The 26,145-nt window shown below is 39.9% G+C and overlaps 1 protein-coding gene across 2 annotated transcripts in view; it reads left to right on the forward strand.

Annotated features, from left to right (window-relative positions):
* Positions 1-2,573: 2,573 nt before the first annotated feature.
* LOC133490988 (leucine-rich repeat transmembrane neuronal protein 4) overlaps positions 2,574-26,145 on the forward strand; it is a 93,859-nt gene continuing 70,287 nt past the window's right edge. Inside the window, exons 1-2 of one of the 2 annotated variants that reach the window (XM_061801790.1) lie at positions 2,574-2,636; positions 16,407-17,968. In XM_061801790.1, coding sequence (XP_061657774.1) covers positions 16,448-17,968 — 1,521 coding nt within the window. In that variant the 5' untranslated portion in view covers positions 2,574-2,636; positions 16,407-16,447. Of the gene's footprint in view, positions 2,637-5,930; positions 6,621-16,406; positions 17,969-26,145 lie in introns of those variants that run through there. The other variant, XM_061801788.1, reaches the window with a different exon arrangement.

The following is a 26,145-nucleotide window of genomic DNA, read 5'->3' on the forward strand; positions in this document are numbered from 1 at the left end:
TTTCATGAGTGCTCGATAAAAAATAAAAAAAAAACACTAGCCAATGGGAGTGGTAGGACTTAATCAAACAAAAGATATTTAATTGTGTTTGTTTAATTTGTATCTTTCTATTATTGTCCTGAAGTACTTGAAAATGCTTTACCAGCCATTCCGTGCAACCATGTTTTCATTAATGCTTGCTTCTGGGCTCCGCAGCCTTCAGGTTTTCGTGTTTCCATCCAGTAACCATTATGCATTCTTGTCCGCATCAAGGTTCTGGATAGCTGGAGAGTCAAATGTGCACCCTGGACCAGTTGCTGGCTAATCGCATGGCAACAAACAATACCAGTAGCGTTCAGACAGACCGGATGGACTACTTACTTTTAAATCTTCAATTAACCCATCATGTATATTTTGGTGTGTGTGGGAACAAACTGAAGTACCTAGAGAATATCCATGCGAACAAGACAACTCTGTACAAAGAACTTCCAGCAAAGTTTCTAACAGTCCTGACTGTTAAGAAGACTTAACACTACTCATTGCTGCCTTCACTATGTATCTAAATACTAAATGGCAAATGCCTCATTTTTGGAAAAATATGAAAGACAATAATTCTTTATCTCCATGGTCTACTAGGATAAGCTCATACAAACTCACTGTTCGATGTTTTGGGGACAAGGTTAGATTTGATTTGGACATGTCCAGAGGTGAGAGCGTGAGTATATTGGTAGAAGGGTGCTGAGGATGGAGCTGCCAGGCAAAAGAGCGAGAGGAAGACCAAAGAAAAGGTTGATGGATGTTGTGAGGGAGGACATGTAGACAGGTGGTGTTGGAGAAGAAGATACACGAGATAGGCTTGGATGAAAAAAAAATGACATGCTGTGGCGATCCCTAATGGGACAACCCGAAAGAAGAAGAAGAAGAAAATAGCTACAATATGTAAACAGTATATTAATTTTTTTTTCCAAAGCAACAAAATTATTTTATTAAAAAATGGAGTTTGGCACATTAGAACGCTGAGGAAAGTGGAGCAAAGAAAGTCACAAGAAACCCGAGTCTCTTAACATTGTGACAATTCACATCCATCGGTGAACTTGAAAAGCTTAGTGTCAGGAAATTGGCTGAAAAGGAAAGTAGCCTCAAGGCAGGTTAAGATTACACTGCCAGGCTTAAATATGAGAAGAAATGAAAAAGGCAAAGAACACAATATTGGACAAGTACCAGTGTAAAGTAAACACAGGAAGGACAAAACTGAGCTGTCACTCATGCTAAAAAGTCTTTCTAGAATACAATCATCACTTTCAGCTGTGTAGAGTGTTACCTTACGAAACCATCCACAGGCATGTTACTGACTGTCACTGTTATGCTGTTTTTTCTTTTGTTTTATCTTGCTATAACATTGATAATTGCTACAAATTCCCCACAACACACTACAACAACTTGACAGAAGAAGTGGAAGGTTGTGACTCGTCAAGTTACTCTTTAGTTGCTCCTTTTGGATTGCTGATTCAGTGCAATATCACAATTTTAATCATTACAATAGCGCAGAGGTGAAAATAAGTCACATACGTGCAATTTACCTGCAAGTCTGAAGTCATAACCTTCAAGTCTCAAGCAAGTCCCAAATGAAGTTGCAAATAAATTTCAAGAAAATTGAGTGAAAATAAAAAAAAAAAGTTACTTTGTTTAACCATGCCCTGTGATCGGCTGGCAACCAGTTCAGGGCATTCCCCACTTGCTCCCCAAAGATAGCTGGAATAGGCTCCAATGCTCCCACGATACTTGTGAGGATAAGCAGCTCAGAAAATGGATCCATGGATGCATGGTTTAATTAAGCAAGTCGCAAGTGAAAGTCATACAATCTTGCTCCAGTCACACCATATATCGGAGTTGTACTCAGATGGATATTTTTTATACATTATAACATTAAAAACAAATCTTTACACATATTATACGTACTGTAAGACCTGGAGAAGTAGATGTGTACTTCTGGGCATCCAAAGCATCATGTTGTACATGCATGTTAATGATCATGTTTAGTCTTTTTTATGTTTCCAAATAACAACAATTCTCTGTAAGTTTTAATTATTTGTTGAGTTTTGTTTTCATTGTGTTGTGCAAAAACTCCACATGCAGCCAAATAATAAGAAAATGTCTTTATTACTTGTCTGGGTCCAATTTTACTTTTTTTCCCCATAAAAATCATTCATTCAGACAGTTGGACATAATTTTAGGCACGCAGTTGTTTAAGAGAAAATAATCCACATCACTCAGTCAAATCCGTCCATCTTTTTAATCATTATTTTCTACACCGCTTATCCTCACTCGGGTCATGGGCGTGCAGGAGGCATGGTACAGCCAATCGCAGGGCACTTATAATAAAACAACCGCTCACACTCCCATTCACACCTGTGGACAATTTAGAATCTTCAACTAAACAACGGCTAAACTTCCCCCAGGTTTGAAGGGGTCATGTATGTTTCAGCGACTCGCACAGATGTTTAAATGGATCAGACCAAGATTTCTTACACTGGGCAGCACATGTGTGAATACATTAGTCTCCAGATTTAGTTGTACGTTGCACAGATTTAATAGTGACGGTGCTGGAAGAAGCAAGGCAGCCCCAGAGCATAACCAAGATTCGAGCATCTCTTAAAGTATGTACACCATCTTTTCTTCAGATGCTTCAGTTTTTTAGTTTATCTTGAGCTTTGTGCCTTTTTAATATGCATTTTGAGATTGCGGCGTAATCAGTATATTAACCTATTTCTCTATTTTTGTGTTTTTTTTTCTCTTTAAAAAAGTGTCCTAAACGCGTTTATACATTATTATATATATATATATATATATTAATAGTAATTAAGAAATTAATAATTATTAATTAATTATTTAATTAATTCTTAATTAATAATTATTATATATATATATTAACAGGATAGTATTTTTCACAAAGGTGGGAGATTTTGTTGGTATTTTAGGAGATATTGAATCATGGTAAACATGTGAAGAATTGATCGGATTGATTCAAGTGCTAAAAATTTCGCTACAATGTTGGAAACATTTTTATTCTGGGGGAATGAAAGGGGGAGGAGACAGACGAGTCACCACCATATTTATTACCAAAGGTCTTATTATGGTCCATGTTGCCATATGACAGTCATTTAAGAACCAGACCAGAGGCTGTTTACAGCGTGAGTGAAGAAATAAGTGTAAAAGATACAGTTATTTAATTAAAAAAAAAAAAAAGCAAGCTGTTGCCTGTGGTCTGGTACTGGCCGCTTCACCATAACTTCACAGGATATTAATTGTTTCAGCGCTGTCAGCAGATTGGCCTCTGCTTGTTGAACCGCATCCAGAAGTACAGTCATCAGCCAAATTGCATGAACAGATTTTAAGGCTGAGGGACAGTGCAAGACATTCAGTTTTACAAAAGCAACGAGGAAGATGGTGTCTGGCTCCATTTTCTCGTGTACTCGGTCAACAGACACCCAACACAGCAGTGAATAATAGGTGCGACATGACAATAACCAACCACAAAATGTTTATTCATCCGAATTGGGTGACGAGAGAGGTGATTGATTGAGTTATTATTTTTGACACATTGTCATGTATCGGTAAAAACAAATGATCTTCAATGATCGACCTTTGATATTTAAAACGGTTACTTTTGCTTTGGAGAGTGCAGGTTTCTGAACATTTTGTCCAAACCACATTCGTTCTGGAACCAAGAAAGCTTTTTTTTTTATTTATTTTTTTTTTTTTTATAGATAAACGACTCTTAAACTGAGCAAGACTTAGATGTTGTCATGACAACAAGAGAGAACATTCTCTTGTTGAGTTTTCATCTTTATGAACTTGGAAGCATATTTTCAACTTTTGGCACGAGAGAAACCTTGTGACGTTAAAAACCTTTCACATCACAGAACATCCTGGTGAAAGAGACATAAAGTACACTATATGTAAATGTTTTAGACCACTAAAACGTTCTGGATATATTTATCATTAAATTCACATTAGGCATTTGTATATGTTAAAAGATTATTAAGCACAGAAACATTTAAAGCAAACAAACAAAAATGTTGACTTTGGAAACAGAAAGTTTTTCTTTTAAGTCTGGTTTCGAACAAAGATAAAATGGAATTAATTGTTAAAAAGATGCTGTAGTCTATCTATATCTCAATAAGTGTCAAGATACCCTTGAACAAGGCACCAAACCACCAACTCTCATTTGTCTCCTCACATGTAGTCTGGTATTCTGTGTTCTGTGCTACAAAAATAAAAGGCACCGGGTAAATAAAATTTCCCCTATTATGGATTGAAACAAGTATCATAATTTTGATTTTTTTTAATTGAGGGGTGGTGCATTGGCCAAGAAAGAAACCCATGTCTGTTCATCATTCTCCCTGAACCAGGGGAGTCGTCTGCTGAAGAGCAGATGGCCGAACATACATACAAGGTTGCACCAAATAAAAATGTTTCCAAACAATTTGGCCTTATTGGAGGTACAATATGTTCTCTATTGAATAAACAGTCACATTGATGTCAGAATGAATAAACAACTTATTTAATGATACACAATTGCACAGCACTGGAGCTCAAATTTAAAATAAGTCTGAGCGCTCTTGAAGGAAATGGGAACTGGACTGCACTTATATAGCACTTTAGCTACACCATCACGGTACCCAAAGCGATTTACAAAACCTCACATTCACATATTAATTCCTACGCCAATGGGCGACTACTGCCAGGCCTACTGGGAACAAATTAGGGTTTGGTGTATTGCCCAAGGACATTGCGACTTGTAAACAGTCAGAGGCTGAATTCGGACTAGCTACCCTTCGGACTGGATGACACGCTCTCCTTACTGAGCCACAGATGCTCAGTCGGCAAATATTGCTGTAGTTTGATTCTCAGAGGCAGCACGATGGCACAACTGTAGACTGTTTGCCTAACAGTTCTGAGGACCGGGGTTCAAATCCCAGCAACCCCTTCCCCTGTGGAGTTTGCATCTTCTCCCCGTGCCTGCGTGGCTTTTTTCTGGGCACTCCGGTTTCCTCCCTCATCCCAAAAACACTCAACATTCATTAGAAAATCTAAATTGCCCCAAGGTGTGATTGTGAGGGCGACTGTTGCCTGTCTCCATGAGCCCTGTGACTGACTAGCAATTGGTACAGGGTGTACCCTGCCTCCTGCCCAATTACAGCAGGGATTGGCTCCAGCACCCCCATGATCCTTTATAAGGATAAGTGAGACAGAAAAATTGATGCATGGATGGATCATTCTCAGAATAGCTGCATCTAAACATTTGTCCAGTTGTACTGTAATCGCTTTCATTGACGGCTTTAGAAGTTTAGAAAATGAACTGAACTTAACTGGGAACGCTGGCAGTGAATTAGTTACATTTACTTACTTTTACTTGTGGTTATTTTACTTCTTATGGAGTGCACGTGGCATGTGGGGTCAGAGGTTTAGTTATGGGCAGGTGGTGGGGGTGGGTGGTGTCCATGAGTAAGGGTGCCAAGTTCTATTCTTCCCCAGGTGCTGGCCACACACGTACGTGACTGGCTGCTACAAGCAAAACATCATCATTTACAATCGAACCTTCATTCCAAAACTTCTACTATTACTATAACTTGGGGAAGATAATATCAAATCTCATGTTCCCTTATGAAAGATGTAGGAGAGTTCAAGTGGACAAAGGCAGTTGGAAATGTGCGCGCACGGACACGCCACGACTCATGAGGTGGTAAAACAATTCCATCCTATTTCTACTTCCCCATATGTTTCTATAGCAAGCTACATATATGCAGTATGTACTATTCGTGCGGCGTAACATGAGGATATTGGCCGCAAAATATTCTGCAGTTGAATCCACTTCGAACGGGAGTGCGCGTGGGTTGCGGAGCCGCCAGAAGAGGGCATTCGGATTCTGTTTGATTAAAGTTGCTTCGGGTTGCAGACGCACGCATTAACAACAGCGTCACGCCGAGTGAATTGCGGTTTTGAGGAAGGCACGTAGACGAAAAATAAGGATATTGGAATGTCTCCGTGAGTTTTTTTTGTTTTGTTTTGTTTTTTTTTTTTTTTTTGCGTTGACTTGTCGAGAAAACAGCCTTACTTGTGTGTGCTCCGCGCGCCATGGGCGGTCCAGACTGAGCATCCCTCCAGCCAGACGACATCGAGCTTTTCCCCTGCACGGAAGAGGAATCCGAGAGCTGCTTTATGTTGGGCGGAAATCGAAAAATATGACGATAGTTGAGAAGCTCTGTGACGGGTTTTGTGGTGAATCTTCAGGTGCATGAAGAGATTGCCATGGTCCACTTGGATGGGACTGCGCCTGCTGCAGTGGGGAATGATTTTGGGCTCCAACTTGGACACGGCGGTTATTTTGGCAGCAAACGCATGGACGGGGAATCTTGAATTTCTTATTGCATGAAAATTCATCGAGTCATCCTAAAGTGGAGGTAATTGTGCGGTGGTGTTTGGGCATATTTGCACATTTGAAGCGGACTGCACAGCAGCTCCAGGAGAGAGAACGGGGCCAGGTGCGCTCAGATCCGGCTTGTGAATTAGGACGGTACCTGTTAGTGGACATGCGGATCACAATCGATTAACTGGACTTGACATATACGCGGATATGGGTAAGTGGCTCCCTTAAAAACGGACATAAAAATAACTAAATCATACAATTGTATGCCAAGGTACACACTATCTTTCTGAATTACAATGCGTTCTAACGAGAAACTACAATTAGTATACCAAACGCTGCTGGTAAAACACTGTCAAAACGTAAAGAAAACGTCTTTTTCCCCCTCAAGAATGAGTGCTGAATCTTGTGCATTCATTTTCAGTAGCAGAGCTGCAGTGCACCCCTTCTCCTCCCCCCCCCCCCCCATTTGGCTCTAAGGTTTATTACAGACTAAAGGGACTTCATTTGTAATTTGCAAGCCCGTGCACTCAATGACTGTAGCCCAAATGCTGTGCATAGCAAATTAGAGTAGCTATCTTTTTTTTTTTTCTTTCTTCCTCGTGACCAATTTGAATGGCTGGCTCACTGACATGGACAGGAGTCACAGGAATGCTAATCACATCAATGTTGGAAGCCAGTCAACGTTATAAAAGAATGGCTCCTCATGAAATCTATCGAGTGTCCTTAATCTTGGAGGAACAAATTTATACTACCCAGTTGCAGCACATCTATGATCCCAAAGTTTAGTTTATGTGCATAGGCACAGTGCATGTTTTGACACAATGTACCTGTACTGTATACAAGCGTCTTGAAGATACTCTCCAAAGTGTGCATGCATTTGAATCCAAAGAAATTGTCAATGTAACCATTATTTAATCAATATGCTTTATTTTAAACAATTAGAGAGTGTTTTGATTTGTTATACCTCTTCTGGTTTCCTTGTGTGCATATGATGACATACTCACCCCTGTCCCCTCACTCTGATTCTCCTCTCTTGATTCTGTTCACACACACGCTCTTATACACACCTACACACACGCATGTGCACCTGCACACTGTGTAATTTGGGTGGCACAGAGGGGAAACTGGTTAGAGCGTCTGCCTCACAGTTCGGAGGACTGGGGTTCAAATCCTGGCCCTGCCTGTGTGGATGTTGCATGTTCTCCCCGTGCCTGCGTGGGTTTTCCCCAGGTGCTCCGGTTTCCTCCCACGTCCCAAAAACATGCATTAATTGGAGACTCTAAATTTCCCCTAGGTGTGATTGAGACTGCGACTGTTGTTTGTCCCTGTTGATAGCTTGGATAGACTCCAGCACCCTCGTGACCCTCGTGAGGATAAGTGATGCAGAAATTGAATGAATGTGTGAATGGTTGTTTGTTCCGATGTGCCCTGCAATTGGCTGGCAACCAGTCTGGGATGTACCGCACTTCCTGCCCAAAGATGACTGGGATAGGCTCCAGCATGACTGCGACCCTTGTGAGCATAAGCGGTTTGGATAATGGATGGATGTATGTGTAATTTTATCTTGTTATACATCATTTTCCTACACGGTATTAGTGTCAGTGGTAGCCTAATCTCCCAGCCACTGGAAACTAGCCGTTTGTACAGATGATCAAGTTCACTGGTACTGCCATGCCATTAATTGTGAGGCAGCATGATACATTGACCCACGGTGGGTTTCTGCACCACATCAATACAAGCAACAGCAGCATCCATGTGAAACTGCACTTTATGGCTGCAGGATCGCAAATGCAATTTATGTCAACGAAAGTAACCCTATGGGGTGAATCATGGCAGCCTGGCTTTTTGGTTTGATAGTGTGTCAGAATGTTCGTAGTGGTACAGTGTGGTTTATAGTAGCTTATGCAGGCAGTGTATCCTCATAATTTACACCAAAATAAAAAAAAAAAATCTAACACAAGGTGAAAAAACTGTCACGATAATATTAGTTTAATATGGTTTCCCTCAATTATTTGATGATTACATAGCACAATCTTTCACCAGTGCAGCTGGCTGTGATTTTCTTCATTAACAGCATGCAGTACACTAATGTTTCATGGACCTTGTCATGAGAGATCTGGCAAGAACTGTTACCACAGGGATCGCAGCAACAGAGAACAGACTGACCCAAATTTCATCCCACACAGTTTTCCTGATTTCAAGTTTTAGCTGCTCATCTATTAAAAAAAAAATACCTAAAAACAAAACTGTTAATGTTCCAGGCATATGTTCCGATTCTGGGCCATGCCTTGGAAGCAAGGTCACAGTGGCACAACAATAGACAACAGATGACCTTCTGCTGGCTCCTCTGGTTCCAAAAGGAGGCATTCTTAAAATGTCAGGTGAAGCAAATGGAGCAGGTGTCACTGGGCCCCTTGAGAGTGATGTAATGTCTTTAATGTGTAAAATAAAGCCGGTATGCCAAAAAACAACAACAACAAAAACATTTAGAATTCACCAGATGAATGCAATGAAAGTTTCTAAAAGACATAATCTATTACATATATGGCCTAATCATTCAGAGTTACAGCACAATACGATGTCATTCTACTTCTATTCCACCGATACCCAGTTGTCCCTGGCAATAAAGCCCAGGGATCTCAGCTGCCTCACTAAGCACATAACTTGACTTCCAGATATGTCCAATCTTGTTCTTAAATTTAATAACAATACAAGTGAAGTCATTATGTTTGGCTCCCAAGAGATAAGCACCTCATTCGGTGCTTTCTCTCTGAGCTTTAGGCTGCAAGTAACTTTGGGATACTCTGATTCACCTCCCGATCTGACAATGTGGGTTCGAATGAGGAAAAGCTTATTTTGATGCTGTAATTATCTCTTGTACTTCATTCTTGGTGAAGTCATAAATGAACCCTGTTAATGAACCATCTATTGCCTTGGCCGTAGCAAACACAAGTTAATGTGATGTACAATAACGCATAATTACTACAGATTCTTTTAAAGATGAAGTACTAATCATTTGTAAAAGACCACATATTACACTACATTACATGACTACACATTAAAAGTTTGCTGTGATGTGCGGAAAAAATCGTAAAGTCATTCAAGGCACCCCTCTTAGCTTTTATGAAATGAAAACTTCGTTAAAGAAAAAAATAACCAGCAAACATGAGATTGAACATATTGGCTCAAATGCAATAATTTACTGGAGACTCTGGACTTTTTATGATCTCTGCATGTTAACAAGTAGATGATCTGAACAACATAGCTGGTGTTTGTATTTGTTACTGAATAGATGACTGTGATACTCCTTGGTCAGAACTCACTCTGGTATCTACAGTAGCTGACAGAATGCCGCAGTCCAACTCATTAACAGGATCAGAAGTCACGAACGCCTCACCACTGTGCTTGCCTCTCTGCACTGGCCACTGGTCTGGTCTCTCCCAGGTCATATGCTCATAAAAATGCTATCGTAATTTCTGGCCGACAGAGCGCACCTGATTATAAGCCTCACCCAGTATATTTGTAAAGGAAATACCATTTGGTACATACATAAGCCGCACCTGTGCAAAAGCCGCAAGTGCCCACATTGAAACCCACATTGATACATGAGATATTTACACTGAAAGATGGTACACAGAGAGTGTGCAAAGTTTTAATACCTTAGCTTAGCTTAACATAGCAACAACACTGTAGCACAAACAGGGCTGGTAAAAAAAAAAAAAAAAAAAAAAACAGCCGCAACAGCCACACAGTAGCAACGCGGCAGCACAGCACTAACATGGCCAGTTATAAAATAAAAAAAACATCAGTAACACAGCGTCAACACGCTGGCGCGGCACTAACACTAGCGTGACACTAACAGGGCCGGCTAAAAAACAAAAACCCATACCGGTGAAAATCACTGAGACACGGCAATAACACAGCAACTACACGCCAGCACAGCACTAATGCTAGCGCAGTGCTAACAGGGCCGGTTAAAAAAAAAAAAATCCATACTGGTAAAAGTCACTTCCTCAGCACATATATTCCACCGGTCTCGCTCTTAAGTTTTTCCCTCGAGTGCCCCCTTGCGGCCGTTACAAAAAAATGCACAAATTAGCCGCATCACCGCATGGTTGAAAGCGTATGAAAAAAGTTGCGGTTTATAGGCCAGAAATTACGGTATATAATCAAACAACAGTACATTAACACATACCGACTGGTTGCAGCGAGATTATGCTTATAAGCATGAGTGATATTTTTGGTTGAAATAGTTGTTTTGTGACCATTTTTTTTTTTTAACCTGAAAGGTGAATTAGGCTAGCTTGCTCAACATGACATGACATGACATGACATGACATGACAATCCATGACAGCTTAAGATGAAAGTGAAGAGGACTTTGAAGACCAGGCCAGCTCCCCATGGTTGAATTGCATTGACGAGGTTGCACATCAAAAAGCAGCATCATACAATTCTCAAACCTCAACTTTAAAGAATCTTAGCATCACTGACATTTGGTTGCAAACCAGGTGTTTTGACATGAATGTCAAACACAATATCCTTCAGACAGGTAATGAACAGAGTTGTAGCATTTTATAAACTCGGAGGGCGAGCTCAACCAAAGCTTCAAACTAGCTGTAACTGACTCCATTGAGTTGTTACAGCTTAGTAGACCACAAATGTATTCTACATATTTTTTTTTTATGCAGCACATCCAGCATGACAACCGTTCATTTAAGGCTACATTCTTCTTGCAATGTGGGGGAAAATATGACTGAGGCAATACTGAATGACCACACAAGCAAATGCAAATCTCTTTGTAAGCACGTGGACACTCCTATTTACTATTACTATTACTAACCCCTAAACTTTATGTTCACATGTGACTTGAGATTAGCTGGCAATTTGAGGTAGGCTCGAGCATACCCGCGATCCTAGTGAGGATAAATGACACAGAAAATTGATGTGTGGATATAACCGAAGATACGATGAACATATTTCGTATATTGCTGTTCTTTCATAAATTCTTCAAGGTACAACTAATCGACCACCTGAAGTGAATCATTCAGACCATATTAAAACATAACTAATCTAGATTCGCTTCCTTCACTTTCTGCAGTAGTAAAGAGAACTAATAGCAAGCTATGCCAGAATTGCTTGGTGAATAATTTGAAGACCACCTTTTAAAACCCTGAATAGTGCCCCAACAGTATAATAAGTAATTTGAAATTTGTGAACTGGCATACCAATGCATGATATTACCTTTAGAAATTTGAATCCTGAAGTTTGTTTGTAAAAAGTGAGTTTCATGGGGGACAAAAAGCAAATGGTGTCAGCTGGTTATTTTTGTTATGCTCAGTCTTATCACTTTACCTGCATGAGCTTTTACTATCAAGGGAAATCAGGAATCAGACAAGATTGAAAAGAGAAACACACTTTCCCTCTTGTATGTCTGTGTGTGCACTCTATTCCCAGCAATATTCTTGCCATTTTTCTAGTTTCAGGAAAGCGTTACCAATTCAAGGCCATGGCAGGTCATTGTTTTGTATCAGTGGTTCTTAAACTGGGGGGGTGCACCCCTGGGAGGTGGATGTGTGTGTGTGTGTGTGTGTGTGGGGGGGGGGGTGTTCGAGGTGCTGGTGTAAGGTTTCTCCGTCTGTAGTCCATCTTCAATGTGTTGCTTATGTGAAGCCGGAGTACTGGTAGTTTTGTCAGGAAGAAAATAGCTCTTGGGGCATCACAGTGGACCAGTTAGTGAGCCCATTCGCCGAGCTGATTAGCCAAATTTGCTTTTATTAAAGGTCCGCAGTAAAGTCCACTCATTGTCTCCGTGTGTTAGGGCTGTGAGGCAGAAATACCTGTTATTCTGTGGGCAAGCATGGTTTAGCGCTGTACTGTACTGCTATGCCTTTGAACACAATTTCACAAGTGACTTATCCATACTCATCCTTGTTTTAGACAGATAACTGGAGAGAATGACAAAGATAAATGAGGGGCACAGATCTATATATTACCATATTGAAGGTTTCAAGTTCAGAAAGATAAATGCCCATTTATGCTGGAGTTGAAGCCAAACGTAAAATATAAAAAATGGAAAACAACTCGAAGTGATTGACTACGTTTGTGAAAGTATCAATTTCGAGCAGGGGTTAAGGAAATCCTGCAAAATATTTTCTGGTTTTAAGACCAAATAAATGTGCATAAAATAGGTACAGGAGAAGAACACAGCAATGAAGAGTGGTGCACAAGGAAAGAGGTAATCGAAACACCTCAAAGGCTGGCTTTTGCACCTAGGTGAAAGCCATTAGAGGTGGTATTAGTACATGGAGCGCTCATTAACCACATAAGGTTTCACTGTGGGATGGTGGGAGGTGTCTTGTTAGCCAGCCTTAGAATGAATGATGAGGCATTCCCATCTAAAAAACAAAACTGTATTACATTTGTGGAATACAAGCAACAGAGGATTATCTGAAGAACATAGGATAGGAACACTTTTACGGGTGCCACACAGCCACTAATCCTGCAGTCAAACTTCCATTCATCCATTTTCTTAGCTGCTTATCCTCACAAAGGTCGCGGGAATGCTGGAGCCTATCCCAGCTGTCAATAGGCAGGAGGCGGGGTACAGCCTGAACTGGTTTGCCAGGCAATTGGAGGGCACATACAGACAAACAGCAGCACTCACAATCAAACCTGTGGGGCAATTTACAGTGTCAAATTAATGTAACATGTTTTTGGAATGTGGGAGGAAACTGGAGTGCCCGGAGGAAACCCACGCAGGCATGGGGAGAACATGCAAACTCCACACAGGGTGGGCTGGAATTAAACCCAGGTCCTCTTGACCGTGAGTCCAACACGTTCCAGCTGCCCCACCGTGCCCCCGCAGTCAAACCTGTGTAATACAATTACTTTAAAACAAAAAGACATGGCATCTCAACATTATTCTATCGTATTTTGGTATCACAAGAAAGGTAATCGATAATGTACAGTGAGTAGAAATTATCTGCATATTTCAACTATTCCCTCCATCTGTTTGATGAAAGATTTTTCTGAAAATGTATGTTTCTTTCTGTATTGCAATTTGACACACACACACACGCACACACATACAGATAAACACATCCAATACACATATGGGATACACAGATCCTCGGCAAGAAACTAAATGGCTATGTTAGAAAGCATATGTTTGAGCGTGCCTTTCAGCAATTCTATATCAGAGAATTATCTCGGACAAATCCTGTAGAGATTGTAATGAAATTGAACCCCTGAAGACTGCGTAGTCAAACTACAAGTACCAAGTATCTACACAAATATCCAAAAAGAATGCTGGTCCATGCAAAGTGTGCAGCCGCTGTACCCAATCTCTATGTTAAACTTGACTCATTCCTTAATGTGAATTAACATGTCAGACATAGTGCCTGGCAACTTTATCCATTTTGTAAACGAGCTAAATGTATGCATAACTCGTAGCCTCACATTTATATCACCCTTTGATAAGGGTGTAAAAGGCTATAATTTGTGTTGCTATGAGTAGCACACACCATATCCCCACTCCACCTTCTCAAGGGGAAATCAATATATTTTAATGACAGATCATTAGTGACTCTGTAAAGAGGAACAATTTTAATGCAAATGTTTCAGCTTTGAACAAGAAATGATACGACACTACATCACTGACCACTTTTCTGCACTTTTATTTAGCTATTTTAAAGCAAGTGTCAAGCCTCTCAAGTACTCTTCGCCATACCAATGCCTGCAAAGACCTTTCATCTTAGATATCAGAAGCATGTTGTGAATCCTAAAATCTGCACTTATAAACTACAACCATGGCAGTGGGTTTTGACCATTTATTTGGTATATGAGAACCAAATAATGTCACGCCGTGTGATGCCCCATTGATGTCTTCAGGAAAGGGGAAATTGTGGGATTACATTTGAGAGAGCGCCGGTATAGAAAATGTGGTAATCAGAATTGAGTGGATTAACTGACAAAAGCATTTCTATCAAGCAGTGAATGGGAGCCATACATATATTTGCAGGTAGTTGACATAGGCCAAGAGGTGGCAAAGGCAAAATGATTTATTGCAGCAAATAATGTCAATCAGAGCAATGACGTTGACATGACGGCAGCTCTTAGCAAAGAGGTCTTTGCTGCGAGAATGCGGTTGTGTTTGTGAAACAAACATTTGGGCTAATCAATGTGCATTGTGAGCATATTGCTCATTTACAATAGTGAGCATTAGCTCAAAATCGTAATGTTTATGGCATAGAGGTCAAATATCCATAATAACCTTTAGAAATTTCAATATGATGGGGTCATTTTATAAAACACAGGATGGTCAGTTATTAGCTCGCTTCATGAATCAAGAAGGTAGGCCATGAGAATGACCACAATACGGTATCTAATAACAGGGAATATGATGAAGAGCTGTGCAGTGTAAAAATATAATTGCACAACACATTTCATTTGTAAGCAACTGGTTACAAATAACCGGCTATTACCGGTTTTCGTTTTTTTTTTTAAACCGAAACCGTAATCGGACTTTCGAAATCAGATAAATTTTCAAACATTTCTTCCAGTTCCGGTACTCCACATTGCGCTATTTTTTCAACATCATTTCCACTTTTTTCAATTCTTCCAGTTCCGGTACTCCACATTGCGCTATTTTTTCAACATCATTTCCACTTTTTTCAAGTTTCGTTGTTAGAGTAAAGTTGGACTCAAAAGAACATTCGGTTAAATCAAAGAAACATCAAACATGGCATCGAGGAAACGCTTGGTATACTTTCATGCCCTTTCTGAAAGTCCGAAAGAAGAATGTTAACATTAAAACATTTTTACAAAAAAAATAAAAATGTAACTTACACGAGTGCGTTGTTGAAAGCCACATTCAACAAGCTTGTTTGTCAATATTGTATGCAAAATACCCCATTACCGGGGAGTAAATCAACGATCGATGGTGTAGCGCCGGAGAAAAGGAGTCGGAGGCGGAGTGTCGGACACAGGAACAAAGCTCGTTTTATTGGCAGACATCAAAACACTACTCGCATAACGGGGGAAACTGTGAACTCGTCACTCCGGACGAGCAACAACAACAACAGTCCGTGCGGAACCCCGCACCACAACTCGAGGTCCCGCGGGTGAATTATGTAAACACCACAATGGTACCGGCTTTAAAACCGGTTAATCGTTTTTTTTGCTACAGCTGTTCGGTTAAAACCGGTTATGAAAGTAAGCGTTTTTTTGCGATCCCTAGTAAGCACTATTTTCATGACAAAAGAAAGAGAAACACATGTTTCTCAACTCCCATATGAGACAAGTGGGTACTTGGTGTAACCAGTCATCAATAACTTATCACCATCAATAGTAAAAGAGAGGTGGTATAGCTTCTGAATATGAATTAATAAGGAAAACATGGCTCTTTGATAATGTTTTAAATCATACATTTTTGTCATTAAATTTTGGCAGGAACCGTTTCAATGTGCTTTCATATTTAATAAGCAGTAAATTGTAGAAGTGGATCGCTGCATCATTTGGCTTGACAGTCTTCATCTTATAAAGATGGGACCATAAAATCACGAAATGCTGAAATATTGCAACAATTCCCAGCATTTGCAGTTATATTGAATATATCAAACTATCCTGATACAGGTATTCAATCAATCAATTTAGTGCTCACATTTAATTCCGCAGCTGACAGAGCAGGGTGGACCTGCATTTATATTTCGTTATGATTAAATGTGAATAAATATAATGTGTAATGTTATTTTGCATTCATGCTTAAAAGAGATATACTGTACATTAGTGTACACAACCCTGTACATGACTAATTTCATCGTGAACAACTATATGGCGAATTCTTCAGAACACCCGTGAAACATAGACCTGAATATACTGTAATTGTTGAAAAAAAAAAAAAATATTTACTGTTGTTTTTTTTTTTTTCAAATCTTGTAGACTATACTGTAGCTGTTTAACACAGTTTTTTTCTTGCTTTTCTTTCCTGCCATCCAGGCTCTGCTCTGCAACGTCGTTGGATAGTACTCCAACTGCTGATGCAGGTGTGGCTAGCAATAAGCCCAGCTCAAACAGAGCGTCCATGCCCAAAAAGTTGCCGCTGCGATGGAAAAATTGTGTACTGTGAGTCAAGTGCATTTCGTGATGTCCCCAAGAACCTCTCAGGAGGTTGTGAAGGTCTGTCGTTAAGGTACAACAGCCTCATGAACCTTCGAGCCGGCCAGTTTGTTGGGCTGAACCACCTCATTTGGCTTTATTTAGACCACAATTACATCACATCTGTCGATGGGATGGCATTCCAGGGAGTTCGCAGGCTAAAAGAACTGATCTTGAGCTCCAACAAGATTACATTACTCCACAACACCACATTCCATCCTGTGCCCAATTTGCGTAACCTTGATCTATCATACAACAAACTGGAAGTGTTGCAGCCAGGGCAGTTTCAAGGACTTCGGAAGCTTCTTAGTCTTCACATACGATCAAATTCACTCAAGATCCTTCCATTGCGTCTCTTCCAAGATTGCAGAAATCTTGAGTTTCTTGATCTAGGTTACAACCGCCTGCGAAGTATCACTCGGAATGCACTTTCAGGCTTAGTCAAGCTCACAGAGTTACACCTGGAACATAACCAATTCTCAAAGATAAATTTTTCTCATTTTCCCCGTCTCTACAATTTGCGGGCACTTTACCTACAGTGGAATCGCATTCGCTCCATGAGCCAGGGCCTAACCTGGATTTGGGCTTCAATCCAAAAACTTGATTTGTCTGGGAACGATCTATCAGAACTAGATGCTGCCATTTACCAATACTTGCCCAACCTGCAAACCCTCAATCTGGACTCCAACAAGTTGACCAATGTGTCCCAAGAGGCGGTTGATGCCTGGGTTTCTGTCACCACAATTAGTTTGGCTGGAAATGTTTGGGACTGTGGCCCAGCCATTTGTCCTCTTGTCTCTTGGTTGAGAAAATTTCGGGGCGCAAAGGAAACAACCATGATATGTGCCTCTCCAAAAAAAGCCCAAGGTGAGAAAGTGATGGATGCTGTTGAAGCTTTTGGTGTTTGCCAATCCAACCAAGTGACAATGCTAACCGTAAGCGTTCCTCCTACTCAATTCAATGTCTCTGAGCAGCCTGAACAACACCCAGCAATTTTGGCTTCACCCACTCGTTCTGGAAAGAGAGCAGAAGGCTCGATCAGGGGCCCAACTTCATCAGCTGTTACCCAGCCAGTGGCACTTCCCCCAGATCAAGACTTGGAGCCCGTGTCCTTCCATAAGATTGTTGCAGGAAGTGTTGCCCTTTTTCTCTCTGTTGCAATGATCCTTTTGGTGATCTACGTGTCGTGGAAACGCTATCCTAGCAGTGTCAAGCAACTGCAGGAGAATACATCGACGGCACGCAAGCGGCGCAAGAAATCAAAAGAGACAGAACGCACCTTGAGTTCTCCCCTGCAGGAGTACTATGTGGACTATAAACCCAACAACTCAGAGGCCATGGATGTGCTTGTCAATGGAACCGGAACCTGCACTTACACCATCTCAGGCTCCCGAGAATGCGAGGTATGACCCACACCACTGCCACTCCTCCTAAACAAAACTCTGTCCACAACGAAACAACCACAGGTAATTATTTACACTGCATTAACTTTACTTGAAAAACTGAGCCACAGGAGAGGGTAATACTCTAGTCCCATCAATTATTTTGGAGTTAAGTGTGTAGTCTACAGCCATGTGATTTAAACAGGATAACTTTTTTTACACAACTTGAAAAACTTCATCTCAAGTTGTTTCCTTCAATTCTTCTAAACAAACTTATTTTAAGTTCATGTGTTCTACCTAACTTAACTTTTTCATATAGATATATAAATGTGCTGTTATTCTAGTGTTAGTTTGTCCTTTTGTTTTGTGATGTTGCATGTTGTAAAAATGGAATGGTGTGAAGCATAAATTGTGTTTAAACTATGTTAAAATGCCAATGGGATCTCTTGTATGATTCGAGTTTGACTGGGGGTTTAATTTTATCATGACAACTGTAACTCAATATTGTTTTGTAAAAATGGTAGCTTGCATTCTTTTTTTTTTTACTTTTATGCCTTGAGTTTCTGGTACCGGCACACATATACACCCAATCAACTAACTTAGTGGTTTTGTTGTTTATGCAATTGTTGGTAGTAGTCTAGGTTTTTATCCCAAGCCATTTTTTATTACTTTGAGTGAGTTCTGGTTCTTTATCCTCATGACCTGTAGCTGACCAGTTGCTTTCTAACATTGCGCAGCATGTTTTTCTAAAACATATTGATCGTCGTGAAATTTAATTGTATCTAGCAAAGACTCAGCGACCAGTAATGGAGTGTAGTTAAAACAAAGTGTGCATTTACCATGATCAGCAGAGATACATAGCTATCATAGTGCAGACTTCTCCAAATTAAGCGTGGGAGAAATAATTCATTCTGAGATGGATCACGATGACTATGTTAAGGTGCTTTCAATGGTAATCAAATTGTGATTTGGTGAGATTCCCATCCGCATAATATAGTGTTAAAGATGGGCTTTTGGGTCACAAAGGCAAGTATTTGGTGTGCATTTGAGTCCTTTTGGAGCAACATTACAGTGGTTTAGGAATTTTGGTTGCTCTGTGTGAACGTTCGTAACATTTTCACACTGTCATCTTTATGTGAAACTATGAAATGTTTTGCTCTTGGGGTAGAAACGATTACTTGCATTTCCATTTATTTCAATGGGAAATAGTATCTTGGTTCACAAATGTTTCAGTTTATGAACGGATTTCCGGAATGAATAAAATTAATTAACTGAGGTTTCACTGTGTTTTATTTCTGGATGTATAGCCTTATCTATCCAACTGAATTATCTTTTACCATTGTGGAGCGTAGACAGCAACTATCAGTCAGCAGTCGTCAAAGTCCAGAGTTCATCTCAGAATGTGCTCTGATCTTGTTTCTACATTTAGTTGCCCCAGTACAGACATAAATCACTCGGCGGCACGTGCCACCCACCTCACAGCCCCAATGTCTCTGCACTGGCTTTTGGCTGGAGTGGTTTAGATCTGTTCATCTCGAGAGAGAGGCAGTGGCTTATTTCTGCTGTCTTTGGTCTGCTCTTTCATTTAGAATTGGCACCTGACTCACCTGACCTTTCTTTCCATGATAATCTTTTGTCAACCTTCAATTCCTCTTGGCATGAATTTGGGTATGTCAGATGTAGCGAGAAGCCTCTATTTATCACTTCCATCTTTCCACTCTAAAATTGCTCTTTTATTCTAGCGCAGTGTACCTCGACCAGCTTCTGTGGATTACATACACAGGTCCTCTAATGTAGTCTTGTGTAACTCATACTTACTCCTACAAAAAAAAGAAAATTGATTTCCCAGCTTTTTCCCATCTTTTTTCATTTTAAATCATTCAATTCAGTTGCCCTGAAGCATAGATTTTCAAATTAAATGTTTACCCCAAACCTCTCATCATTTCCTGCCTATACTGTAACTTATATTTTCCATGTAACAGTGCTTCACTTAGCTATGATAACTGTCTTCCAAAGGTTAAGTAAAAATTTTAGTTTTGAACACTACAACGGCACCATATACCAGTAATATTGCTACTTCCATAAGTATGTATGTATATGTTTCTTATTGTCCCAATTTCTTTATTTTTTCACACGTAAACTGTGTATTCATGCTTTCGCATTTGGAAAGTCACCCTTATGCAGGTATTTGGAGGGAATCTGTCCTCCATTATTTGCTGAATAAAATATTTTGGTGTTTTTTGTGTTCAGGGCAAAGCCATGTCTGATATGAATAAATAGCTTCAGTGCCATCTTGTGGCCAAGGAAATATTTTGTCATGTTGAGAGAAGCTTCATTTAGTGCCTGTCTCGGTTTTCTCTGGGCATTTCAATTTCTTCCCACATGCCAAAAACATGCATAGTAGGTAGATCGAAGACTCTAAATTGCCCATGGGTGTGAATATCAGTGTTAATCATTCTTTGTTTAGACTATAAGTGCCCTGTGATTGGGTGGTGACCAGTTCAACGTGTATCCCGCCACTCACCCTGTAGACAGCTGGGATAGAGTCCAAAATGCTGTACAAAAAATAGATTGATGGATGGGTTTGTTGAACTTTATGTTTTGTAATGGTGATGGTATGAAACTGGAACAGCATACGGTATATCAACGGTTGTGTCATTCATTTGAGCTAATCAGCTCTTGCTTTATGCGCTTTAGGATGTATTCAGTTCCCTCTTTCGGGTGATTTCATTGCTAGTCACGTCATGCCATTTATTACCTTAATCTGCCATGGTGAGGCTTAGCCCTCTGCGGATAGAATTTAGTTTTTTATTTGGACTTTCAAAGTTATAATTTTGTTTGTCAGCTATCCAGCATATTTGCTTGTCTTATTCACCCCTATTAACCAAATATCAAGCTATGCATTTGCTCCTGAGTGAGTTTCTTCCCTGTATTTAGGTCCACCTGCCTTCCCCTTTCCTCCTCTGCACTCCATCACAGAAAACTCCCGAGACAGTTCGTCTTGAATCAAATCTCTGTGAGAGTGGTAAGGTGGGGGTTGGATTTCCCAAAGTTTCTTACTTGATTCCCAAGGATTTTGACAGCTCAGCTTGGCACAGTATCGTACTAAAAAAAAAAAAAAAAAAAAAGGGAAATGTGAAAGGGGCATCAGGACAGTTAATGTTTCACAAAGTCATATCACAAGTATACTGTTATGTTGCGATATCACCAGTATTGCCAGTGAGTAAGTGACAAATACAAGCAGTCTTGACAAAGCTAAGCAACAATGGTTGAGAGAAGAACAGCTGGATGTCATCCACCACTAATGATGATTGTGTAATTTTTAGAATAAAGGGGAGACATGACAACCACTGTTGGTTCTGAGACATGTCATGTAACCACTTGCTGCCATTAGTGCACAGCCAGAGTTGCATGCAGCTCATTTTTCCTGAGTGGAAGGGTTAGGAATACAAGTTGTAAAATGCTGCCAATTAACCACATTTATAAAATAAGATGACATTTTTGCTATAGTTTGGCCTGTTTGTGGATGTGACCTCTGAGGAAGGTGATCACCTCAGATGTCACATAACGGAGATGAGAGTAAGTGTGTAATCCCTTTAGTTATTCCTGTGAGTGAATTAATTTGAGTTTGCAAAGACAACTATTCATTAATATAATCTAATGATGTTGAAATCTCAATCATTTGACTATGCAGGAACAGAAGGATCTTTATTTTGTAATTATGTCAAAAACAAAAATTTGTCAACAGTACAATGTATGACATTTTGACAAAAATACTTCTGAGACATAAAATAATTAAAAAAAACACATTAAGGAGAGTCAGAGCAATGACAGGTTGCGGGTAATGTGGCAATGCTGATATAATGATAACTGTGAAAATCGTGCAGATCGTTCTACGACATAATTGGCCAGTATTGGTCAACAACATACACTATATGCAAATAGTGCAGTGAGTGCAGAAAATAATGTAGAAGTGTCTGAGAGATATGACAGCATTCACCAAAAAAAAAAATTGGCAGCATTTTACAATGAAATTGTAAGTTAATTGTTTAAGAAGTTCATGGCAAGAGGGAAGAAGCTGTTGGAATTGCTACTGGTTTTAGTTTGAATTCATGGATAATGGCTCCCTAAGGGAAGGAGCTGGAAGCTGTGGTGACCAGGATTTGAAAGCTCCACCAGGGTTTGGCTTGCTCTTATCATAATTATGACAACGTGCAAGTCCTCAGGGGCGTGTAGGTGAATACCGATGATTTTTTTCAGCATCTCTAATTGCAGTCAGAATTTTTTTGTGGCACCACCAAGTCAATGTTCTATGGATGAACACAGGATGATTCAGTGACTGCTGTGTAGAACTGCCTCAGCAGCTCCTCTGGCAGGCCATGTTTCCTCAGAACCTACACGAAGTACATCCTTTGCTGGGCCTTTATGAGTATACAATTGATTTTGGCATCCCGCTTCAGGTGCTAAGAAACTGTAATTCCCAAGAACTTGAAGGTTTCAGCAGTTGACACCAGGGCCTCACCTGCTGTCTCCTACCTGTCAGTACGCTGTAAATCCACTGTGTGATGGCAGGTGAGATCCAGAGGTGGAAAAGTTTGGAGTATAAGAGGTCAGGGATGAAGGTGTTGAACGCAGAGCTGAAGTCCAGTACATAATTGAAATACCTCTGTTGGCTCTTTGGCATAATGAGAAATATTTGTTCGCACTTGATATATTCTACTTTACATATCACTTGCATTTTGTGTGAATGACATTTAATACAAGTAAAAAATACATTTAGATATAATTTACTCTGGTAGGTAGTCGTTTTTTTTATTTAGAAATACTGTAATAAAAAAAAATCTATTCAAGATGAATAAATTACAGCCACATCAATAGCTAATAGTGGACCCATCGCCCTGTGAATCATAATTGAAATGAATTGTAACCGGGCAGATTGCCACCCATACTAATAATGATTATATAGCAAATGTTTTCCAGGGATACAAAAACTACTCCCTCCATCCTTTCATCCAAGCCAAAAAGAAAACAACAAACAAATGGTATCAATTTTCTCAGAGTGCGAGCATGTGTTTACTGAAAGGCATTCAATCAATATCATACAGTAGTTTTTATTTTTAAGTCACTTTCTTTCTGCAGTCAATGGTCATAGTGTCAGATTGGTAATTGCTAATGAAAAAAAAAACGGACTAAGTTTGAATTACTTGATTTCAGGCCTCTCGGCGGAATAACTGTTTGGATCTCGGGAATGCGTGGACAATTTTAATTCATATTTCACGTCTACTCTGGCACTGTAGAGACAATATTACATCCTGAATACTGGAAATAGTTGGTTTGGTAAAATATGTCCCCTATAAAGTAGGACTCATCAGTCTGCAATTAGCCATGTGGGGGAGTTGTAACATTCTATGTACTTGAGAGAACATCTCTCTCATACACTAATCCTGTCAGTTTCACACTCTGGTTCCAAATCACTGCTTCCTGCACCTCAGACTTTGATCTATGGTTAATGAGGATGTTAGATCCAATATGGCAATTAAACTGCTGGGGAAAATAATGTTGTCTTTTCCCTCCACAATGAAAAATGCTGACTTTTTTTCCCACTCTTGTTGCCACTTGATGCTTTTAAATCACTCATGCATGCGACTAGTTCTGCTCACTTGTTCCACCCATGTCTCTTGCCTGTTTCACAGACTACAAATTGTTTCACTTGCTGCTCTCCACGTCTCGTTAGACTGCGACATCGGACAGATTGTCGTAAAGAAGCCACAGTTGTATTTTCAATGTTGAGAGTGATTGAGAACTACCGGACTAGGATGCATAGAAAATCTAAATCTCAAGAAATACATTTTCACAAAAAACAATCACCAGGTGTTTGTACAAGCAGCCAGTCAGTTACTTTCTCCTCAATTGGTATTACAGTGTTTTATTTTGTGCTTGTTTATTTATAGTACACTACAAGTCACAGGTTTAGTCGCTAATTCAATAGAAGCAAAATGTGTCCAAACCCGTGGCTGGTAGTTTATTTAATGTGTCATGATCCGTGTTTTTGCTTTACTTTGATCAGATTTTGTTTGTCATGTTTTGTCAAGTTTTCCTGTCACGCCATGTCTCGTATACGCTTTTGTTTTTATGTCTCCACCTGTTCTCTTCCTTGTTTCCAACAATCAGGTCCCTCCAGCCACTCCTGTCTCGTCCAGGTGTTTCCATGTCAGTTTGCATCAATTTAGTTCCCTAGTTTCTTTCAGTCCTGTCCGATCATTGTCGTCTTCCGCTGTAGGTTATGTTTCCTGTGTCAGGTTATGTTTTTGGTTGTGGTGAATGCATCCCTCGTGTGTCTTTGTTACTTTAAACACTGTATTTTCCACATGGTTAATTTTTTGTTTTCTTCTTGCCTCTTGCACTCTTGCGTTGTCTCCCGCTGCCCTGCTCTTGGCCCCACCTTTTTGGCTTACCATCAAAACAATGAACCTTGATAATGCGGAAGTTGGAATGCGACTGAGACAGAGCTTCATCCAATTTTTATTCAAACTAAAGCAGAAAGGTTTTAGATAATTGTCCACAATGATAGCGTGAACTCAAGTTCCAAAATGGAAACTATTTTCACATACAAAGGTAAAGGAGAGCACAGTAAAATAAAAAATAAATAAAATAAAATGAACTGGTTGCCAGCCAATCCCAGGGACTAGTAAACATGCATTTTAGATTAAATGTTACTAGGTCCTGTATGATATCTTTAAAGAATCTAGTGAAGGTTTCAGAAAAAAAATCTACACAAGAATGAAAGAACCTTATGAATTGATGAAGTCAGTCAGGTTTGGGCAATGACACAATCCTATCATGAAATTTGTCACCTCTGTTCCAGCATGACTAGTGCCCCACTGCACAATGCAAGATCCGTGGAGTTATGGTAAAATGAGAATGCTGTTGAGAGACGCATGTGGAATGAATTAGAAGAGCGACTCTCAGCAAATCCTCTCATCCAGCATTAGTAAAATCAACCCCAAATGCAATGTTAAAAGATAAAACACTCAACCTCTTGATTACAAATAACTCACATGTGGCAGAGAACCAGTCACTGGCTAGATAGCAAGTAGCATGAGAAGGCCAAAGTACCTGACTCCATCTTCAGTAGGTTCTCCCCCTTGTCAAACATCCCAAACAAATGCACACAAATGCACCAGTTGCTGAGGACTCAAAGTCATTTGGTTACTTGTATGACTGATGCACCAGCAGAGAGCACTAGCAAGCAATTGCGATTGAACAAAAACAGCAAGTAGCAACCTACAAGAAGAAAATCAGTCATGGTGCTCTGTATCACTTAGCTGAACAAATAATTTTGTTTCGAATACTAGCATGCAGCAAGTGATCAACTCACCTACATGCAGTGTTCTTTTGCTTGGAAGTTGAAGCCTCTTCTTTGGTTTTCATTATTTGATCTCTTTCTCTCTCCCTTTGTCTTTCTCTCTCACTCTTAATTGTATTTTATTTGTTTTTTTTTGCACATTTTTGCTTGTCAATTTTTCTTACTTGTTTTACATTTAGGTAAAATGATCAAAATGAGCTTAGTGCTACTGACAACATCGAGTATACAGTACTACTCAGTGAATGTAACAAGCAGAATAGACATCCTGGCACACAAGGTTAAAGTGTAACTGGTAGGCAAGTGATTGTGGCCCATGCGGGATTGAGAAGCCATTTCAATGGGATGGAGCAATCGATAGGCGCACAATGGAGGCCGACTCAAGCTCAAGAAATGAAGCAGCCAGTCGGACTTGACAGCCAGACTAGCAGGCATCAGTTCACGACCCATTGCCCGTTGATGGCTGTCCATTCTCTGAATCCTTTGCGTCCGGATATAAAGCTAATCATTGAAATTACAAAACATGCAACGCAAGGAAACCCGAGTTACAGTCAGTTCTCAACATAACAGGTTTAGAATCAAACATTGTTTTAATGGTCATTTTATCATGTAATACATATGAGGAGTTGTAAATTACACAGCAGTAGCTACAGTGATCATGGTAAAATGATTTAACGCAAAACAAAATAGATTATGATGATCCATGGTACAAAAAAACGCTCGTCCAGAAACAACTTGGTAATTACATTGCTTTTTTTTTTTTTTTTTACAATGAAAGAGGCAGAGAAGCATTTTGAATAACTTTCATGGATGACTGAGAAATAATACATCTCAA

This window comes from Syngnathoides biaculeatus, chromosome 17 (assembly GCF_019802595.1).
Source record: "Syngnathoides biaculeatus isolate LvHL_M chromosome 17, ASM1980259v1, whole genome shotgun sequence".
NCBI classification, from domain to species: domain Eukaryota; kingdom Metazoa; phylum Chordata; class Actinopteri; order Syngnathiformes; family Syngnathidae; genus Syngnathoides; species Syngnathoides biaculeatus.